This window comes from Bos taurus, chromosome 9 (genome assembly GCF_002263795.3).
Source record: "Bos taurus isolate L1 Dominette 01449 registration number 42190680 breed Hereford chromosome 9, ARS-UCD2.0, whole genome shotgun sequence".
Lineage (NCBI taxonomy): Eukaryota > Metazoa > Chordata > Mammalia > Artiodactyla > Bovidae > Bos > Bos taurus.
The window spans coordinates 78,715,133-78,736,124 of record NC_037336.1 but is presented as its reverse complement, the minus strand read 5'-3'; the positions used below and the strand labels follow the sequence as shown (position 1 = coordinate 78,736,124).

The 20,992-nt window shown below is 63.2% G+C and overlaps 1 protein-coding gene across 1 annotated transcript; it reads left to right on the top strand.

Moving 5' to 3' along the window:
- The first annotated feature begins 462 nt into the window (after positions 1-462).
- Positions 463-7,626, top strand: LOC132342082 (formin-2). The gene is made up of 2 exons (XM_059889913.1): positions 463-4,053; positions 7,118-7,626. Exons 1-2 carry the CDS (start codon positions 3,910-3,912, stop codon positions 7,622-7,624), a joined length of 651 nt encoding a protein of 216 aa, XP_059745896.1. The 5' UTR covers positions 463-3,909; the 3' UTR covers positions 7,625-7,626.
- The last annotated feature ends 13,366 nt before the right edge of the window (positions 7,627-20,992 follow it).

Here is a 20,992-nt window from a genome sequence, read left to right as displayed (position 1 = left end):
GAGAGATGACCCCTGCGCCCTCACCAGCCTCAGCACCTCGTCAGCGTCCCCGTGCCTGGGTCTGAGCGCAGAGGCGACTCAGGGTCTAGCCTCAGAGGAGGGTTGGGGCCAAGTGGTGGGTCAGGACTGGCAGGCGCAGGGGTGTGGGAGGGGGCCCCGTGGAGTGGGGGGAGCTCAGAGTGGTGGAGAGGCAGACAGCAGTGACCAGAGGTGTGAGGCCCCTGGGAGCCCAGGAAGGAGGCCAGTGGAGAGGCGGGTGGACCCAGGGCCCCTGGGGAGGTGGCAGGCGAGCCTGGATGGGGTGGGGGCCACACCTGGCCCACAGGCCCCACCCAGGGCAAGCGGTGATGGAGCCTCTACTGAACGTGGGGTCCCTGGGAGCGCACCCTGGGCCCCAGGCAGTCGGGTATGGGAGCAGCGCCCAGGTGTCCCGAGGCCCCACAGAGCCGTGTGCCTCCAGGGGTGAGTGCCCCGCCTCTCAGCCCAGTGGGAAATTCTCAGGCTCCCCGTGAGCCGGGCAGGCCCGAGGCAGCTACTTCCTGCAGGCCAGAGCTTTCGGGGTCTCTCAGCTGTGCCTCCCTGGGGAGCTCCTGGTTTTACTGAGCAGAGAGCACCCTGGGGTGAGCCTCGGCTCTGTGGTTTCCTGAGGCTGCTGTCCCAGATGACCTGTCTCAGGTCAGCAGGAAACACAGGAACCTCTGGAGGCCAAATGCAAAACCCAGGTTCTCTTCCTGGGGTTCTGGGGAGGGTCCTCTAGCCTCTCACAGCTGCTGGGGGCTCAGGCGCCCCGGGCCTGTGGCCGTACCAGCAGCCTCATCATCAGGGGCCCCTGCTGTGTGGAAGCCGCGTCTGCCTCTCCCCACGAGGCCCTGGGAGGCCCCCTCCAGCCTCATCCGCTCTCTCAGAGCTCTCCTCTTGTTACACCTGTCATGCCTTCCCCACGGCTCCGGGGGGACCCTGGTCGCCCACCGCATCCTCTGTCCACTCAGCAGCCCCCGTGGGTGCAGGCACAGCTTGCATCCCCGTCCAGCTGGGCTGGGGGTCCAGGGCGAGGGAGGTGCCCTGCCCCGCAGGAGGCTGTGCACACGCAGGGCGAGGGAGGCGCCCTGCCCCTCAGGGAGGCTGTGCACACGGCTGGGCCCCAGCAGCACTTTCAGCCTCACGAGGTGACTCTCCCGGGAACTGAAGACAGCGGCCGGGAAGCCAGCCCGGAAACCCTGCAGCCTGGCTCCTGGCGGCCACCCCGCCTCACCCTGCCGGAGCCGTGGTCACGCGGGCAGAGGCGGCCAGATCCTGTCCCCAGGCTCCGGCTTCCTCCTGGGCTTCTCCCTTCCAGAGCTGTATCTACGGGCCTGGCGACCCAGACAGGCTTTCAGTTCAGCTCAGTTCAGTTGCTCAGTTGTGTCCGACCCTCTGCGACCCTGTGGACTGCAGCACACCAGGCCTCGGTGTCCATCACCAACTCCCGGAGAGGCGTTGCTTTCTTCCGACTCTGAATAAAAACGTGCCTCCGCTTCTCAGCTGACTTCCGCCTTGCTTTCAGCGAGCTCAGGTTGTCTGCGAAGGTGGTAATTATTTTGTTCCAGAGGAAACTCAGGCCTGTGATTCGAGGCCTGGGCCCTGCCCCTCTGCATGGTCTCCCAGGTGGGCGCCGGGCGACACAGGACACGGGCCTGGGTGTGGAGGCGCTCCTCTGGGGCCCTGGGGTCCCTGCGGGCCGAGGGAGGGCCTCCGGGCCTGGGGGAGGGGCTGAGGGAGGGCCTCCGGGCCTGTGCCTTCAGGGACAGCAGTGCCCCTCCTGCAGGCGCCGTAGCCTCAGCTGGCCACAGACAGCTCCAAGTGCCCGTCCCTCTTTCCCCCAGGGTCCGAGGCCCCTGGGTGCGCAGGCAGGGGCTGACCCAGGCCCTGAGCTCTGCACCGCTGTGCCCCGGGACTCGGGTGGGACCCTCCACGGGTGGCGGGGTTTCAGCTGCCTGCCGGGAGGCCCTTCTGTCCAGTGACCCGATCTGCTCCTTAGCCACATGCAGCGACAGTGGTCACATGCAGATGTGGTTTTCAGACAAGGGCCCAGGCCTTCCAGCTGACCAGGTGCCCATGGTAAACAGGGCTGACCGCTTTCATCCAGGCCGATGACTCTTGATGCATCGTTGTCTGAGGGCTCCTCAGCCCCAGAGTCCACCTGAGGAGCACAGCCGTCCCTGGCTGCGGGCCTGGCTCTCCGCCAGGACACGGGATTACGTCTGCGTGGCGTTTCCAGCCTAGGCCCAGGGTCCCCCATTTCCCGAGGGGCTCTGGGTCCTCTCCAGGGCGTGGCGTCCAGCCGTCCTGCCTGGGTGAGGGCTACTGGCCGTGGGTCATGTTGTTCCCAGGTGGTTAATTGCCCTTCGCAGTTCAGAGACCTGGAGCTACTTTCTTTCAGGAGAAAAGAGATATGATTCCACATGGACTCTTCTAATTCAGATTTTTTTTACTCGTTTACCACTTTATTTGCATCTCTGCCCCCTTGTACTGAAATTCTTGGTTCTTAGTAGCACGGCAGTCATCTTACATGTAAAAGTTGACACCTGTCAAATGTTAACGTGCAGACTACATCATATATGGAGTCATTTGGCACAGGGAGGCCACCAGCTCGGCCGTGGTGATCTGGGGGAACCCCAGGCCTTTTGTGCCTGGGATCTGCCCTTCAGGGGACACGTTAGAGTCCTGTTTCCAAGTCATGGGGACAGGGCCCCCTCCGGGGTTGTCATGACCTCAGGCACCATTAGTCACTGATTCCATCTTTCTTTTCACCTCTGGAGACTCCTGTACATTCTGGTTGGTGTCTGTCATTCGGTGCGTGTTACGAGGGTCCCCGGTCCGTCTGAGCGTCATCCGGGCTCCTCCGGGCCAACCCTGTCCTGCAGACCGCCTTCCCGCCGTGCTTGCCTGTCCTCCTGTGTTCATGACGGAAGCGGACACACAGGGGTGCCGCCCACTGTCTCTTGGCTCTGAGTGGTAAGGCAGCTGTGCCCAGCCTTTCCTGTGCCCGCTGGCCACCACTGCCTCGTCGAGGAGGGAATCCTGAGCGCTCTAGGCATGGCCGTGACCCCGACGGGCCCCACACCTCGGGGTTCCCCGTCCCGGCATTCTTGTGTGTCAGGGCTTCTTCACATCCCGGTCCTGTTCTTTGCGGTCCTGTTGGGGTCTCCCCTTCGAGGAAATCAGCTCCTGCACACTCAGACCCACACGCTGCCCGGCACGCAGGAACACCCATGGAGGCCTGGGCACTCTGCACGACCCGCCCCTGCCCAGCCGGGTTCCTGGCGCCCTGCACGCTGGGCTGCGGCACCCTGTCCTGCAAGTGGGGAGACAGGTCTCCAGGGAGGCTCTTCCCTGTGCAGCAGGCAGCCCTGGCCTTCAGGAGGCAGAGCCGTGCCCGGGCGTATCCGCCCACTCAGCACCCTGGGCGACGGGAGGTGCTTCCCGTGGGGAGGGCGGGGCCTGGAGACAGGCTCTGGGCCCGTTGACTTCAAGCCCACTGTGTATCTGGGTTGAGAACCCTGAGCTGGAGGCACCCACACCTCGTCCCCATGGCAGATCTGGACAGGCAGGGGAGCACTGGCTGGAGGAAGGGGCTGCCTGGGTCTCTGGATGAGGAAGTGGGCCACGTGTCAACTCTCCGCGTGTCCCCACAGGGAAACAAACACAGCCGTCCAGGCTGCGCCCCGGGGAGCCAGCGTCCTGGGACCCGCCCCTTCCCCAGTTACCTGGCCAGGGTCTCACCAGACCTGGTGCAGCCTGCATGTGGCTGAAGGGACCACGGGACCAAGCGGGGGTCTGGCCAGGCAGGTGCTCAGGGTCCACAAGGCCGTGCTGGTCTCTGCAGGGTAGGGGCAGTGGCTGGGCCTTAGGCCTTCCTGGGCCACGTGGATGGGCGGAGCTGTGGCAGAGGCCCTGTGCGTGGACGTGGAAGGCTGTGCGCCCGCCGAGCTGCCCTGGGCCACCCTCCTAGGCGTCATCTGTGAGTCAGGCCACAGTCACCCCCCGGGGGCTTCCTCCTGGGGAACCAGGAAGGTGAGCTTTTCCCGGGATGCCTGCCACGAACCTGTGGCCCTCCTGCAGTGTCGAGGTGGGGTGCGGGGCAGCGGGGCTGGGGGCTCTGGGGGCTGCCCGGGTTGTCGTGGTGGAGGGATAGGGACCACTCTGCCCAGAGGGAACACCCCATTATTGAAGAGGGGTGGTGTCGGCCGGCGGGGGTGCGGGGGTGAGAGAAGCGACCCGCGGCCTTCCGAGAGCCACCGGCTGGCCGCCCCAGGCAAGGAGTGTCAGACTGGGAGGCGGGACCCGAACCCCGGGGGCCTCCGCATCCGTGTTCCTCCTGCTGGGAGAGGCCTCTGGTCGCAGAGGGTGCAGGCTTGTTGGGGCATCTCCCTAACGAGGGCCATGGCTTCAAAGGGGGTTGTGGCCACTCAAATCACCCCCAGGTCCAGTGTCTCTGCAGCGATGTGGGGTTGCCTTTGATTTGAGCCCCTTTAAATGCTGAAATGTTGCGTTAATGGGGCACTTGGAGTTTCCGAGTGTGGCTATTCCCGTGGATGCTGTGACCAAGCTCTGAGGTGGTGGGGAGGCACGGGGGTGGGGCAGAGAGGGGTTCCTCCTGAAGACCCCAAGTGGGGCTGCCGCTCGAGGCCAGGAGCTTCCCTGGAGCCTTGGGGGGAGGAGAGAAGTCAGCCTGATGACCAGCTGTGGGCGGGCGAACGTCCGTGCATCTTGCTGCAGTGCGGCCAGTGGGGTCACTGCTCGCAGGCTGCACTGAGAGCGGCGACGGCAGCAGGAGGCCTCCCGAGTCGTCCCTGCCCGTCGAGGACGCGGGCCGCCGCGGGATCATTTGCATTGCTCTGTGCACATCCATCTCTGGGGTTTTACATTTTAAACAAATGAAGGAAGGCTTTGGTTCCTTGTCCACAGTCGAGTGAGATGTTCCTGAGCACATCTCTTTTTGCTTAATTTTTTTTTTAATTTGTGTGTTCATTGTTGGCTGTGTTGGGTCTCTGTTGCTGCGCAGGCATTTCTCCGGTTGTGCTGGGCGAGCCTCTCATTGCTGGGGCCTCTCTTGTTGCGGAGCACAGGGTCTTGGGCACGAGGGCTCAGTGGCTGCAGCCCCCGGCTCCAGAGCACAGGCATAGGACTTGGCTGCTCTACAGCCTCTGGGATCTTCCTGGACTCGGGTTCAAACTCATGTCTCCTGCGTTGGTGGGCAGATTCTTTACCCCCGAGCCACAAGGGAAGCCTTACTGCATTTTCATCCAAAGCAATGCTACATGGGCTTCCCTGGTAGCTCAGTCGGTAAAGAATCTGCCTGCAATGCAGGAGACCCAGGTTTGATCCCTGGATCGGGAAGGTCCACTGGAGAAGGGAATGGCAAACCCACTCCAGTATTCTTGCCTGGAAAATCCTATGGACAGAGGAGCCTGGCAGGCTATTATAGTCCATGGGATCGTGAGAGTCGGACACGACTTAAGAGACTAAACCACCAACCGAAGTTACCTACATTCACGGTTTGAAAACCCACTAGTGACATGAAGTGTATAATGCAAGGATTTCTCTCCACGTTTCTACACTCATTCTGCTTCTTGTCTCATGATTTCCCAACTTAAGCGTTCTTTATGGACAGTTTTCCTGTGGAAAAGGAAGATTTTGCAAACTTATAACCCTTGTTCCCCTGCCACACATACACATAAGCATAGTTTCTGGCTAAATCAAGATTCGGTGCTGATATTAAAAATTGCAGCTTATCCACACAGGTAATTATGGCACATTTAGCCTCTCTTCAGCTCCACTCTCTGCAGTCGCATGTCCCTCACTGTGGGCCGTTTCTGTCATCACTGGGCCCCAGCGTTCTGAGAGAAGTGGAGACCTCAGCGCCCCAGAGACGCCGAGCGTTTGTTTCCATTTACGACCACTCTGTGAACAACCTCTCCGAAACGTGGTGGCGTCAGACACCTCTGCCCGCTCACCTCTCGTGATTCTGCGCGCCCCGGGGCAGGCGTGTCAGCTGCGCGGGCATGTCCGAGAGGCTCCTCGCCCTGAGGCCTGGGCTGGGGTGGCTGGCCCCCAGGCCCCCCACACACACCCCGGGGCAGGCTGGGCTTTCCCGCGGCCGAGCAGTCTCAGGGCTCTCGGGGTCTGCGCCCAGCCCCAGCCCAGCCTGCCTGTCGTCCCCGTGCAGGAACAAGACGTGGGCGGGAAGCTGCAGGGTGCGTGGCCCTCCTGTTCCTGTTGGACACTGGGCCTCGCCCTCCTCCTCCTCCCAGGCTGCACCCCATCCCGGAGCCTCCCGGGAGGCCTGGAGGGCTGGAGGGTGGGGGCGCTGGTGGACACTCTCCCCCATCTGCTGCACTCAGGGAGGCCTCTTCTCTGCAAGCCCCCTGCTTTCCTTGGGGGGGGGGTTGACCCTGAGATGCTGGGCCGAGGTGTCCGCTGCCCCTGTGGCCAGGTTCACCTGCTGGACAACCCCTGGTTGTCAGATGGGAGGCGGGGGCGCATCAGGAGGCAGGGTGGAAGCCTGGGCTCCCCACCCGCTTGAGAAAGGATTTCCCTGTCCAAGGTCTGTCCCCGCCCCCCCGGGAGGTCTCCTGAGCCAGGAGGGCACCTCTCGTGGGTGGGGCTCCCAGCGAGGGGGCGTGTGTCTCCAGGGGCGCCCGTCACACCCACACTGGGGCCTTCTGGGCCGTGCGCCCAGCCATCAGCTCCCCGAAAGCCCCAGCCCCGAGTGGCTGGAACGTTCCAGAGCGGCCGGCCTCACTTCAGCCTCCGTGAGCCTGGCCCAGGGCCGGGGCTGCCAGACCAGCCTGTGGTCTGCGTCCCTGAGCCACAGAGGATCCCAGCCCTTCCCCGGGCAGGCAGGGTGGGCCTGGGGGGTGCAGGGGTGGGGGACCCTGCCCCAGGAGAGGGGGCGGGGCACCATGGGAGGCAGGACCCCTGGGCTGGTGGGAGCTGGGGGTGGGGTCCCTGAGGCCCACGGAGGCTGAGGGTCAGGCCGAGGAGCGCTCGGGGAGGGCACTCTGGCCTGGCGCTGGCCTGCCCCTTGCCCTGGATGCTGACGTGAGTTACTCTGTCCCTCTCTGCTTTCCCCCAGGTCACCAACGCTGAGGGAAGGGCTGTCCTCCCGCAGCTCCCAACGTCGCAGGCGTCCTTCACACCCCCGCCCCACCCGAGGACGCTGCGAGCCTTCTGGTTGGCTGTATGCGGAGACCCCGCCGTCGGGGTCAGCCAGGTTCCGGACCTCTTCAGGGAGCCGGCGGGTCTGCCCGTGAGGACTGCCCCGCCCGGCGCACAGCGGCTCCTCTCGGCCAAATGTATTTATTCCCACCACACAGTCTCGAGCTTTTCTGGTTCCTCAGAGGCCGGAGTCCAGCAGGGAGGGCAGCCCCCCGAGGACAGAGTGCCCGGCACCTCCCTGCCGGCCTGGGCACGAGCAGCTGCGCGTGGCGGGCCGCCGCCGCCCCCCTCCCCATGCCCCGCGAACCCTGACCTGCCCAGGGCTCCCATCCCGCCGGGCACGCGGTCTCCGCCCGTCCCAGGCTGCCGCTCTGCAGTCAAACTGCAACATGAAAAGAATAAACACCTCACCTGTCGTTTGTAAGAGTCCATTCCATACCCCGTTTTGTCACTTTAAAGACCGAAAAGAAGAAAGATAAAGTCAGCTCTGCTCTTGGTTTAAATGCAGGAGAATAGAGAGATGTGAGCAGAAGTGCCCTGGCTCTGGCAGGCCCGAGCTGTGTGCCCCTCCAGAGGGTACTGACCCCTCGGGTGCTGGAGGCTCTGAGGTTGCGTCCCTTCTTCCCTGGGGGCCGGGCCCCTGCTCTGGGGAGAGCACCTCTCCTCCCCAGCGGGGGCTCGGCTCAGCCTCTCCTGGCCTGCCCAGGGCTTTCTGACTGCACGACGTTTTGGGGGGGGAAGCAACAACTCAGGAGGTAGAGAACTTTGCTCTGGTTTTCCCCTGTGAAAGCTCTCCCCCTGGTTTCCTGGTTTGCTCCTGCGGAGCTGAGGGACATCCCAGAGTGGAGGGTGGGCCTCTGTCTGCTCCTGGCTTTACTAGAAGGTTTGCGGAATGACCCCCGCCCCCCCACACACAGCAGGACTACTCCGGGCCAGGCTGGAGGGGGCCTCTCCAGGACAGACCCTTCCCGTGGAACAGCAGAGCCCTTCTCTCAAAGTCTCACCAGTCAACGCCCCAGGGGAAGCTGTTCCAGTCAAGGCCTTTCTACCCTGAGAGCCTGCCCCCCAGGGTCCATGGTGGGAGGGGAGCCTTGCATGGATCCTGGGAGGCAGAAAGGCTGCTTTGGAGGAAGGGGAGTGGTCCTCTCCTTGCCTGCCCCCACCTCCCCGGGGAGCCCCCTTCCGGCCCCTGCCCTGGGCCTCCAGCGGAACCCAGGCCATGACTCGGGGCAGGGCCGCTGGAGGGCCGCCCAGACCCTCTGCAGCCATGGCTACCCAGAGCGGTCGCCCACTTCAAGCCCAGCTCGGAGGCCTCAGTCCTGGAGGGCCCCCTTGGGTGCCCAATTCGGGGGAGGGACCTGAACTGGAGGAAGAAGTGCCGACCGACGCAGAGACAGAACCAGAGTGCTCTTCGTAAGTCAGGCTCCTTGGACAGACACACGTCTCAAACCAGAGTGCCTGGGACCCTGGTCCCCGAGATGGACAGCCATGTGCAGCCTGGCCTGGGCACTCCTGACCACCGAGCTGGGTCTCCCGCTGCATCCCTGCAGGCCAGAGCAGCCGCACCCAAGGTCAAGAGTGGGAATGGCCGCCAGCACTGGGGGTCTGGAGCCCCTTGGTCAGGGAAGAGGACACAGGCAGCCCCCGGTCCTGGACTCATCCCTGGACGGGCCCAGGCAGCGCCCTCTAGAGTCCACCTGGGCTCTGGCGGACTGAAGCCCGGCCCTGAGATGACCCTCAGGCCGGCGGGCTCCCAGTCCCTCGGCCATTCTGCTCCTGATGACCTGATGTCCCTGGTCGTGCTCAGGGCTTTCCTGCCCTAGGCTGGGGTCTCTCCATGCCCGTGGCTGCGAGGGCCCCCTCCCGCCACCCCCTGCCCAGAAGCCCAGGGCACCCAGGACAGGGCCGCTACCCTGACGCCCCAGGAGGGCCTCTGGGCCCGGGGGCTGAAGGGGAATTGGTCCTGGCTGTTCCTGCCCATGCCCTCATCCCTCGACCGCCGCCGGGGCACACCGTCCCTGGGCATGCAGGGACCGACTGCAGTTCTAAATCGAAAGGGAAGGCAGCTTGTTTTTTTTTTTTTTTTTTAAAAAAAAAAAAAAAAACCTTTGCAACTGTTTCTTTAAGCAGCAAATTAATCCTGTTTTCTCATGGGTTTGATTTCATGGCACCCCACCACGTCCGCCCGTCCCATGCCACCACGCCCACCCCTCTGCGTGCCAGCCCTTCCAGGAGCCAAGAGTCAGGACCCACACCAAGAGTCACCCTGCACAGTATCTGGGGTGCCCCCCATGATGTCGGACCCTTAGCTCCGTCCCTCACCAGCCACACCCCCGGAAGGCTGGGCACAGTGGCTGCAGGAAGTGAGTGGGCGTCCCGGGGGAGGGCTCCCTCGCTGGGGTGGGTGAGAAAGGCTTCCTGGGGCAGAAAAGGCTGGGCAGGGGCCCGAGGGAGCCCCCGGGGGCCCCTCTGGCTCCAGGTCCAGCTTCCCACAGACCCCTTGCAGGAGCTGGTTTGCTCTGAGGACCAACTGGCCGGGCCTCCCCTGTGGATAGGGCTCTGACGTCTGGCCTTCAAGGGAACTGGGGGGTGGTGAGTGTGGCCCCAGGAGCCAGCCAGGCCCGGTATGTGACTTCCTGGGGCTGGGCCACCCCCCGAGGGAGGGAGCCCCCAGCCCTTTTGGCCTCCAGCTCCACAGTCCCTCAGGGCCCCCAGCAGCCAGCTCACCCTCCAGTCACGGCCACAGCCACCCTGCTCCCCTAGGAGGAAGGTGCAGGTCAGCACTTAGCTGTGGAGTCGGTGGCCGGGGAGGACGGGAGGGGGAAAGGGGACAAGTGTGCGGGGCTCAGCTCAGTCACCCCTCCCCGCCCGGCCCCGTTCCTCCAAAGGGTGGGGTCACACCCCCTCTAAGCTGTGCCCGGGGGTGCGGGCGTCTGCCTCCTCCTCACTGCCTGCTTGAGGTCTTCCGGCCAGATGGCCCATCTTGGCCCACCCCCTCCATCCCAGAACCCTGAGTCCCCAGCTCCCAACCCACGGCCTTCAGAAGCCAGAGCAGCTAAAGAGCCCACACTGGGGCCCTAACACCAGGGGCGGGGCCCGCGGGGGCTCCTGAGCCTGGGGTCTAGGGTCTCCTGAGCCTGGGGTCTGGGGGCTCCCTAAGTCTGGGCATTTCTGGGCTGGACCCACCTCAAGGAGAAGAAAAGTAGAGAGACAGGACCTGGCCCGTGGTGGCCTGGCCCCCAACACCCTGGCCTGATGGTGTAGTTCTGCACTCAGTGTCCTAGAAGGAGGGGATGGGGTGGAGCCAGTGGAGGTGGGTCTGGGGGCTGGGGTGGGCTTCCCTGGGATAGAAAGGAGCCCTCAGATGGAGAAGTTGCTGAGCGGACCTCCACGGGCCCCTGCTCAGGCTGGCCAGAGGTCGTGAAGCCGGGCAGATTCCCCTGGTCCCCCCATCATGGTGCCACGCTCCGTTTCCATGGCAACCTGGGGGTGGGAGGACCACGGCTATCCCAGCCTTCATGTGGGGACACTGAGGCCCCAAGGCTGCGTTGCTAGGCCAGGGGGATGCTGAAGACGCCTGGGGAGCCTTCAGGTCCTTGAAGGTCCTCTAGGCGAGCAGCCTCCCCTCGCCCTGCCGCCCACCAGGGAGGTCGATGTCTTCTCCAGCCCTTGGAGCCCCACGGGGTCTGTGACCTGGCCGCGCAGGGCAGTGTGATTCTGGACACCGGCGCAGACCCTAAGCAGGCCTGGGCTTCCCGGTGGGGGCCTGCCTGGGCATCTGTGGTGGTGGGGTCCCTGGGATGACCAACGTCTTTGCCCCTTCAGTCCCTGCGCCCCCTCCCCATGGGCCTCCGGACTCCACTGCCCATAAAGCACACCACACAGGCCCCCCTCATGCCACCTGGCTTGGGGGGCGGTGTGAGGGGCAGAGCAAACCCTTCTGGAGTCCTCACTGTGGCCCTGCAAGTCACCACAAGTGGCCACATCTCACAGCTGGGGCGGCAGGGGCTGGGGCATCCCAGGGGGTCCCCGAGCCCTGTCAGCGGGGTTAAAGGCCCTTCCACTGTGGTGTGGTCCCCTGCCGTATCAGGAGCCCTTCCTTTTCTGCAAGGCTTTTCTTCTTCTGATTACAAAATAGCCTCTGTGGTAGCGGAGAGTTAGTGAAATAAAGAAAAGCAGAGAAGAAAATAATCTCCTGCAGCCTCCCACCCCTGCTGTGTGTGTCTCCCTGTGTGGCTCTCCTGGGCATTAGCAGATGCTGGCCCTGCCTTCCTGGCCTCCTGCCACCTAGGAGGCTCTGCCCAACCCTCCTTCCACCCGCCCCCTCCCCGGGCCCCCCCCCCCCGCCCCACCTGCTTCCTGCTTTGGGCCTGGGGTGTGTCCAGCAGGCATCTCCATGCTCCAAGATGCTGTGCAGGAGGTCAGTGGTCTCTGACGGGGACTAAAGGCAGCCTCCGCTGGACTCTGTCCCCCAGGATCCCCCAGCACCCGTGCCCTCCTGTAGGGAAGGGAGCTGGGTTCTGCCCTGGCCATCACCAGGCTGAGATGAGGAGTGAAGGTGGAGGACATTAGAGGGAGGCGGAAACCAGGGGGCACGGCCGCCCTGCTGGCCAGTGGGGCCCCTTCCCTGGCCTGAGTGACCGTTGTCTGCTGGGGGCTTGTTCGTTCCTATGCAGCACCCCCAGAACCCGAGGACGCTCCCAGGCTGGAGCCCCTCAGTCCCCAGGGGAAGGCAGGGGCTGGGCTGGGGTGGCTGCAGCAGCCCATCCTCACCCAGCCTCGGGCTGGAGGCGCTGCAGCGGACCCTTCGCTGTGGTCCGGCCAGCCCCGCATCCAGCCAGCCGCATGATCCCCAGGGCCTCGCTTCCTGCCCCGCCCCCTGGAGGCGTCCTGCAGGCTGGTGTATTTTTAGCTCAGCCTGATGCCAGGACTGCCTTTCACCTCGGACATCAGAGGCCTTGGGCAGTGGCCAGTGCCCTTGACCCCGTGCTTTTACGAATGGCCAGGCACTGGGAGGCAGAGACCAGAGGCTCCTTCCTTCCTGATGCAGCTGAGGGCGGGGGCCCAGGGCCCGGGAGCCCCAAGAGGCGTGGGGCTCAGGCTTCACTGTTCAGTAAAGCGAGGCTGAGGCCTGAGCAAGTGGACCAGCCCCTCCGCCTCCCGGGGGTGCAGGTGGCGTGGGGTGGGGATGGGGAGCCCGGTCTGCTCAGGCTGCCTTACAGAGTCCTGGGGACGCTTACTAATACTCCTGACAGTGTGGAGGCCAGCAGCCCAAGGTCAGGGCGCCGGCTGATCCAGCATTTTCGGTGGGTAGACACTGGCTCTTAGCCGCGTTCTCTGTGGCTGAGAGCCTGGTCTCACCCTCATGAGCCTCTGAAGTGGGTCATCCCTAAGGCTCATCTCCAACATGGGCAAGATGGGATTACACTTCACCACGTGGATTTGGGGGTCAGGACATGGGGAAGTGGGTGGGGTGGATGTCAGCTGGGCCTCCGGGAACAGCTAGGAAGGGGTCAGGAGGAAAGGTGGGTGCCAGGGGTCTTGAGGGACAGGGAGGACTGTGATCAGTCCTGGACCTGACCTGCCAAGCACTGGCAAGGGGCAGGTGGGGTCGGGAGGGGCAGTGGGGGGAGGGGTAGTGTTAGGGGAGGGGTGGGGGAGGGGCAGTGTGGGGGAGGGGCAGTGTTAGGGGAGGGGTGGGGGAGGGGCAGTGTGGGGGAGGGGCAGTGTTAGGTAGGGCAGGGGAGGGTAAGTGTTGGGGGAAGGGTGGGGAGGGCTGTGGGGGGAGGGGCAGGTGGGGGAGGGAAGTGTTGGGGGAGGGGCGGAAAAAGTGGGGAGGGGGTGGGGAAGGCTGTGTGGGTGAGGGCGGGGAGGGGCAGTGTGGGGGAGGGCAGAACCCAGGAGGGTTGGGGGCAGGAAGACCTCTGGAGGGAAGGGTGGGGTCTCAGATGAGAGTGGTGACCCGGGGTGGGGCTGTGGGCTGGGATCAGGGAGAGCCTGCCCCTGGTGGGCAGCAGGGCGGCTGGCCTGCCTGGGAAGGGGCTGGCACTCCCCTGGGCCTGGGCTGGTGGAGCGCCGTGTAGCCCACAAGGGAAGGGCTGTGGGGCTGCCTGCCTTGGGGAGAAAGGCTTGCGAGTCTCCACTGACTCTGTTGGCCTCCTCCCCTTGCTGCCCCCATGGGGTTCTGGTGGGAGCAGGAGGGGACAGGGCCCTGCACAGGCGCCTCGGGGCCAGATGGAGTCCCCGTGTGGGCAGAATGGCTGTGTTGGGGCCCCTGCAGTGACAGTCACCCCGCCCCGGGCCCCTGGTCTGGGTGCGGCTTTAAGCACGGAGCTCCTCGTGGGTGTCAGCAATGAAGAGAATGGAGGAGCTGTCTGGGGGGGTCCCCTCGTGTTTTTAGGGTGAGGATTCATGGCAGCGCTGGGCAGGGGTCAGGAAGCCCTCTGGTCCATCTCAACCCCCGGGGAGGGGCATCTCCAGAAACCAGATTTGTGGACACAGCTCTCGTCCCATCAGCGCTCCCATCACAGAGTGAGTTCAGTGGTTGTAGAACCTTCACAGTTCTGCCATAGTCAGTTCTAGAGCCTTCCGTCACCCTGCCTCAGCCGTCACCCCAACCGCAGCCCAGAACTGTAATCCAAGCGCCGTCTGCGGGGAGTCTTCTGACATGGAGGCTCACACGGGCGGGTCGCACCCTGTGGACCTGGCTCTCGGCTCCCCCCACGGAGGGCAGAGCTTCCGCCCCACGTGTCACCTGCCCCGGGGCTCCGCTATCTCCCACGGCCTGCTCCACGCTGGGACTTGTCGCTGCTGTGGAATACTCCATGCAGTCTCAGGACAGCGTGTGTTTCCGTCTCTCCTGAGCTCGTGGCGTCCCTTCATTCTGGGATTCTCAGGCTCAGGTGACTTGCTGGGACCCTGCTCCCAGCTCTACTGTGAGACCCGGGGCTCTGGCCTGTGCTCCAGTGGTGGCCCCCCTGCCCTGCCCCCAGGGGTCTGTGCCCTGCCCACACCGCGTGGCTGCAGAGAGGGTGGTTGGCAGGGGTTCCAGGAGGGAGGCTCATCACCCTGAATGGTCACCTGACTGAGGGCACGCTGCTCAGACACGCCCTCCCTGTCGTCTGTACCGGGTGGATGCGCCAGCCCTCAGGAAGGTTCAGCCAGAGGGTGGGGCCTTCTGGCCATCACGGATCATTCCACGGATGCCCGGGAGGACAGAGGCCAGGCAGTGAAGTCCCCTCCACAGCCAGCCCCATCCCTCTGACCTGGTGCTGAGGGGCTTGCCCCAGTAGGGATGACCCTGCAGGTGTGAGAGGGGTCCACCCCTCTGACCGGGTTTTCATTGCACCTGCCTTCCTGGTGAGCCCCCTGCCTGGATGGCCCGTCCACGCCTCATGGGCACCTCGAGGGGTTGCATAAAATTCTCAGGGGCCTGGCATGTGTGTTTGCCGGGACGCGGGTGCAGCCCTGGCCTGGGGTCTCCTATGGCGGCTTAGTTTCTGTGTAGGAACGCTTCCTCGCAGTAGAAAAGGGTTGTGAATGCGCCGTGCGGTCATTCCACACAGCGATGCTCCGCTCACTGGAGACCTTTCCTGCAAATAGCCATCATTCTGCGCTCAGCCCTGGAGGAACCCTTGCTTTCTGGGTCGCATACTGTGCATTTTCCCCTGAGGCATTTTGTGTGTTAAGTTTCAGGTTCAAACACATTAGCTCTCGAGCAGACTAAGTCGTTTAGCTCCAGTTTAACAATAACTAAATTTGGCTCTGAAATTTTAAAACGGAAAAAATTCCTGCCGGAATTCCGCATCTAAAGAGGCGACGTGGACGATCTTTCACAAGGAGGTGTCTCTTCCTCCAGGTGTCGTGGTTGGGTTAGTATTTCCTGGGGGTGGACGCTGTTCCACCCGCCAGAGAAGCTTCTAGAACATCAGGCAGACATGGTACACTGATGCAGACATTCAAATACTCTATCTCTCTTCAGACATGAGCTTTTTGGTTTAATTCCTTTGAAAGTGCTGGCTGAGATTAAGCCACAAGTGCCTTCAGAACAGAAAGCGCTGCAGAAGAATTCAGATCTGTCTGCAAAGCTGGGAACAGAAGCGCTGGGCGGGCCGTGAACGCAGGCGTGTGTGCATGTGCGCCAGCCATGTCAGCACAGAGTCACACTTTCAATGTGATCATTCTTCCTTGCAGGCCACCGCCAAGGTGCCCGCTGTCTGAGGCTGTCCCTGACCATGAGGCTCAGGTTGGCCAGCTGGGAGGGGAGGCCTGAGCCGGGAACGCTTTCCCCAGGTTCTGAGGCTCTAAGGGGTCCCCTGTGTAACCTGGCGATAATTTTTAATATTTAATAAACTTTTAAAAATTGATAGTCTTTAGGGAATTCCCTGGAGGTCTAGTGGTTAGGATTGGAGGCTTTCAGTGCTGAGGGTGAGGGTTCGATCCCCGATTGGGCAATTAAGACTCCACAACCACACAGTGCAGTCAAAAAATATATATATATACTTTATGTTTCAGAGCAGTTTTAAGCTTCTAGAAAAATTGGGCAGACGGTAGGAGCAGTCCCATCCCCTCACTGTGCACCACCTGTTGCTCATAGCCGGCTGGAGTGGGGCACGTTTGTTAGAACTGACGAGCCAACTTGGATCCATTATTATTAATCAACTCCATAATTCAGGAGAAGGCTCGATCTTCGAGTCCACAGGTTCTGACAAACACAGGCGATGTGCTCACATTACACACAGAATCATTCATTCCACCGCCTTAAAAATCCCGTGTGCTCCACTGTTCACTAATGTTGTCAGTGAGTAAAGACAGATGCTGTCTAGGTTGGTCATAGCTTTTCTTTCAAGGAGCAAGTGTCTTTTAATTTCACGGCTGCAGTTACCATCTCCAGTGACTTTGGAGCCCAAGAAAATAAAGTCTCTCACTGTTTCCATTGTTTCCCCATCTATTTGCCATGAAGTGATGGGACTGGACGCCATGACCAACCTAGACAGCGTATTAAAAAGCAGAGACACTACTTTGCCAACAAAGGTCGGTCTAGTCAAGGCTATGGTTTTTCTAGTAGTCATGTATGGATGTGAGAGTTGGACTATAAAGAAAGCTGAGTCTCGAAGAATTGATGCTTCTGAACTGTGGTGTTGGAGAAGACTCTTGAGAGTCCCTTGGACTGCAAGGAGACCCAACCAGTCTATCCTAAAGGAAATCAGTCCTGAATGTTCATTGGAAGGACTGATGTTGAATTTGAAACTCCAATACTTTGGCCACCTCAAGTGAAGAACTGACTCATTGGAAAAGACCTTGATGCTGGGAAAGATTGAAGGTGGGAGGAGAAGGGGACGACAGAGGATCAGATGGTTGGATGGCATCACTGACTTGATGGACATGAGTTTAAGCAAGCTCCAGGAGATGGTGATGGACAGGGAAGCATGCAGTCCACGGGGTCGAAAAGAGTCGGACACGACTGAGTGAACTGAACTGACCTGCAAGACACATAGGATTACAAAGGAAACCAGTTATTTTGAAATAATTATCAAAATATTAAAGTGATGCCTGGGCCCCTTGCTGACCTGGGTGAGGAAGCGGGAGCCAATGGTGCACAGGTTTGGGAGGGGGTAGGGGTGGAGCCTTGGTTTCCCGGTGGAGACAGAGCCCCGGGCACCGAGGACAGCCGCTCTTGGAGAAGGGCGCTAGCTCCGGTCAGAGTCAGCGAGACCAAAGATGCCGTTTGCTCCCGTCCAAGTTCACAGGCCCCTGAACTGAGGATCCCTGCCCCTGGACAAACACCAGAAGCTGGTGAGCCCAGAGAACATGGGCCAGTGGGAAGAGAAACGTGCTTTCAAAACCAAATCTATGTTGCCTTTGGGATCACCATCTCGACAAGTAGCCAAGTGGGTCTCGTGTTTCTCTGTTTGCATAGCCGGCTCCCGGCAAATTCAATTATCTCGCGTTGACAGAAAATGGGTTAATTAGGAGCAGTCGATCAGGCTTGGCGGGAGAGAGCATGATTAGCGCCCGGCCACACCTCAGGCACACGGCCGTGGGACCAGAGTGCTGCTGCTGGAGCCGGGGGGACCGCAGGGCGACCCCCGAGCCGCCCCCAGGGGCCCTGCCCATCAGAGGCTGCAGGGCCCTGCCCCCCAGTGCCCTGTCACCGCGACTTCCGGAGTGCGGGGCACGCGGATAAACAGGGCCGTGACAGCTCAGGGCAGATGCGGCTGGGCCTGGGCACGCGGGCTGCGGGGATGGACGTGTGGGTGTTGGGGTCAGACGGCAGCACCTTCGGGGCTCCTGGGAGGAACCCACCAGGCTGGACAGACGAGCCTCCAGACGGCAGCCTTTCGAGCACAGTGGCCCTGTGGGCAGCATCCCCGGGTGCTCAGGGCCTCTGCCTGCTGCTCCAGGACTGGCTGGGGCCAAGGCGGGGGCTCCCCAAGTCTCTCCACTGCTGTGGGAGTGGGTGGCTGGGCCAGCCTGCCCAGGCCCCAGCAGTCAGGCTACCACGTGTGTGGTAGGTGACCTGTGCCCCGGGGGCCGGCCACCCAGCATCTCACCCTCCCTTCTGGGTGGCGGCCACTACCTCCATGAGGCATCTGGCTCTGGGCTGGTGGGCAGGCTGTGATGGAGGTGCCCCCGGGGCAGGCAGGGGTCCACCAGCTTTCCTTGGGGGGCCCTTCTGAGCACCCACCTGCCCCCACTCCCGCCCTCAAAGCAGGCCTGGCGTACGTGGTCCCACTTGCCCCTCGACAGGCGTCACAGCCAGCCAGGCCCCCAGGGGATGTGTCGTCTGAGTGAGGGGTCCTTTCCGGGGTCAGAGTGGGTCTCACAGGGCCTCTGCGTGTCTGTCCGACGGCACAGGGTGGCCTCGGCCGCACTGGGCGCCGTCCTCCTGGAGGGTGGGCTCCAGGGTGGTGTGTTCTGGGCTCCACACTCAGCGTCTTCACCCGCAGCTTGGTGTCCTCAGAGACGTGTGGCCGGTGCCGTCTGCACATTGGGGCCTGGCTGGGGCCTCTCCTGCCCCCTGGCCCTGCCCGGCCTCTGTCAGCATGTGGACCCCAGGGTGCACGGGGGGCCAAGGCAGGCCGGCTGCCAACACGGGGTCTTGGAGGTGGTCCCTCATCAGGCCCCAACCCTGCCCAGGAAACCGGCTCCAGTCCCCACCCTCCTTGCCTAGAGGGGGCCCTGCTCATGGAAGTCAGACCCGCGACGAGCTGCGCCTCCCCGGCTACGTGGTCCCCGTCGCAGCCCTTCAGCTGGGCCACAGGACTACCAGCCGCTTGCTCCTAGCAGTGCTGTGTCTCCAGGAGAGCAGGCTCCTCTGGAAGGCCTTCTGCTGTGGGGACGGCGTGGGCCGCGCTGCCTGGGTGGGGCGGGGGGCGCGGGGAGTGGGCCTCTGGCGGGCTGGGCTGGCTTCCCCACACGATCTCAGGGCCTGCCCTGGCCCGCCAGGCTCCTTCTGCCCATGGGCTTCTCCTCTGCCTGCAGCCTGTGCCCGCCTGCAGCCCGAGTTCCAGGCAGGCTCCGGGGGCTTGTCTGGCACACGCTGGAGGCCCTGGAGACCACGCACTCAGCGACAGGGACAGCGTTTCCTAGGAAACCACAGCCAGCCAGCTGCGGGCGCTGGCCTGTGGGGCGGGGGGCCCAGGCTGCAGGGGGCGTGGGCTCCCGGGCCTCTGGTGGGCTGGGCCGGGCCTCCCCGCAGCGACCCAGGGCCTGCCCTGAGACCCTCCTCAGGGCAGGTGTGTCCCTGTGCGTGTGTGAGCTCGGGCGTTGTGTCCTGTGTGTGTGTGTGTGCAGGTCTGTGTAGGGGTGTCTGTGCGAGCCTGTGTGATGGTGGGTTCCCGTGGGACATCCGGGCGTCCTGGCTCTGTGGGGTATCTCGGGGGTGTCTGTGTGAGCCTGGACGTTGTGTGTGTGTGTGTGTGTGTGTGCGGGTCTATGTGGGGGTGTCTGTGTGAGCCTGGGAGTTGTGTTGTGTGTGTGTGTGCGCAGGTCTATGTGGGGGTGTCTGTGCGAGCCTGTGTGATGGTGGGTTCCCGTGGGACGTCCGGGCATCCTGACTCTGTGGGGGTGTCTCAGGGGAGTCTGAGTGGGTGTGGGTCCTGGCTGCATCTCTTCAGGCCTGGGGTTCAGGCAGCAGCCTCAGGCACCAGAACCAGGCCCAGCACCCTCCTCACCCTCCCAGCCTCGCCCACTGGTAACAGCAGCAGGGCCATCCCGCCTGTCCCAAGAGAGTGGCCCTCCTCGGTGGGGCGGCTGGCGGGAGAGAAGCTCGGGGGACGGGTGAGGCCCAGGCCGCTCGTCAGAAGGAGGTGGATGGTGCCTGCGGACCCGGGTGGTCCTGGAAGCCCCCTGCCTGTGGCTTCCCACCGGACCCGCCCGCCCCGTCCCTGCCCAGCCTCCCCTGGCCCCTGTGGCTGGTGAGGCCGCACGCTCAGAGTCTGGGGGGCCCAGCTCCTGAGGGGCACCATGGACAGAGCTGGGCCCAGGGACCTGAGACTGTGCACAGAGGTCAGTGACTCCCAGTCTGCCCACTGTCTCCCCACGGGGAACCCACCACCCTTCCCTGGGGCTCCAGGCAGGGCACAGTGAACATCGCCAGGAAACCCAGAGGCCCCAAGGCCTCAGAGCCTGCACCTCATTCATCCGTTCATTCGTTTGTCCGATCACCCCTCAGCCCCTGGGGGACCCAGGCCCCAGGAGAGCACGGGGCACCTGGAGGTGTCACTTGCCCCTTGGCTGTCAGCCCCAGGTATGCTTCTTGGAGGGTGTGACAGCGGAGGGGAAGCGCCTTGGGATGCAGGAACCAGCCCTCGTGGAAATCGTGGGAATCTCAGGGACTTCCTGGAGGAGGCAGGCTTCAGGCTGCAGCTGAAGCAGCGGTGGGAGGGAGCTCAGTGGCGCTGGCTCTGAGGGGCAGATTGGCTCAGCCGGAGTGTGGGAGGACAGGGGGGGTCCTCTCAATCCTGAAGGAGGATGTGTGTGTGGAGGGTGTTGGGGGGGGTGAGTCAGGCTGAGGCTCTGGAGGAGCGTGGCCTGGGCCTGGGGGCGGGGGCGGGGGGTCTGGAGGGCCAGGTCTGCCCCAGCAGCTGTGAGTGTAGGCCAGGGCAGAACTGAGGGCCTTCCTGGGGGTGAACAGTGTGGGGGCGCTGACAGGCTCACCCAGCCCAGGAGTGAACGCGGGCGGCCCTAGGCGCCCGTCACTCCACCCTGAGATCTGCCCCAGTGGGCGATGGTGAGGGGGGCTGAGCAGGGAGGCCCTGCCAGGCCCAGCCCCAGCCGGCAAAGACTCCCAGAGGACCTTGACCCCCAAAGACAGGCAGCGGCCCCGAGCCCAGGGCTGGGGTGTTCTGAGGGGTCCCTTGTGCTGGGTGCACAGAGACGGTGGCCCCAGGGAGCCCCTTCGGACAGCAGAGGTGTGGCCATGGCCCTGAGTCCACTCCCAGAGAGAAGGGCTGTGGGGTGGAGAGGGCCGACCAGGGCACAGGGGTCCCGACCGGTGCGGGGGCAGGCAGCCTGTCTCCCCCAGGCCCCTGCCTCTATCCAGCGGGCTCCCCCACCCCCACCCCTCCCACACTGCTCGGCTCTCACAGCAAGGCCCAGTCCCCGAGGGACCCGATATATGGATTTTCCTCTTTGCTAATTGGAATCTGTCTGCCTGCAAGAATTAAACACGCCGGCTTTTCAGTCGGCGTTTTAAACCAGCACGTTTCCCCCTCTGAGCCGGGATTGGGCGAGGACAAACAGGAAGCAGACAGAGTGGGGTCCCCTGCGGCCGCCGGCTCTCTGCAGC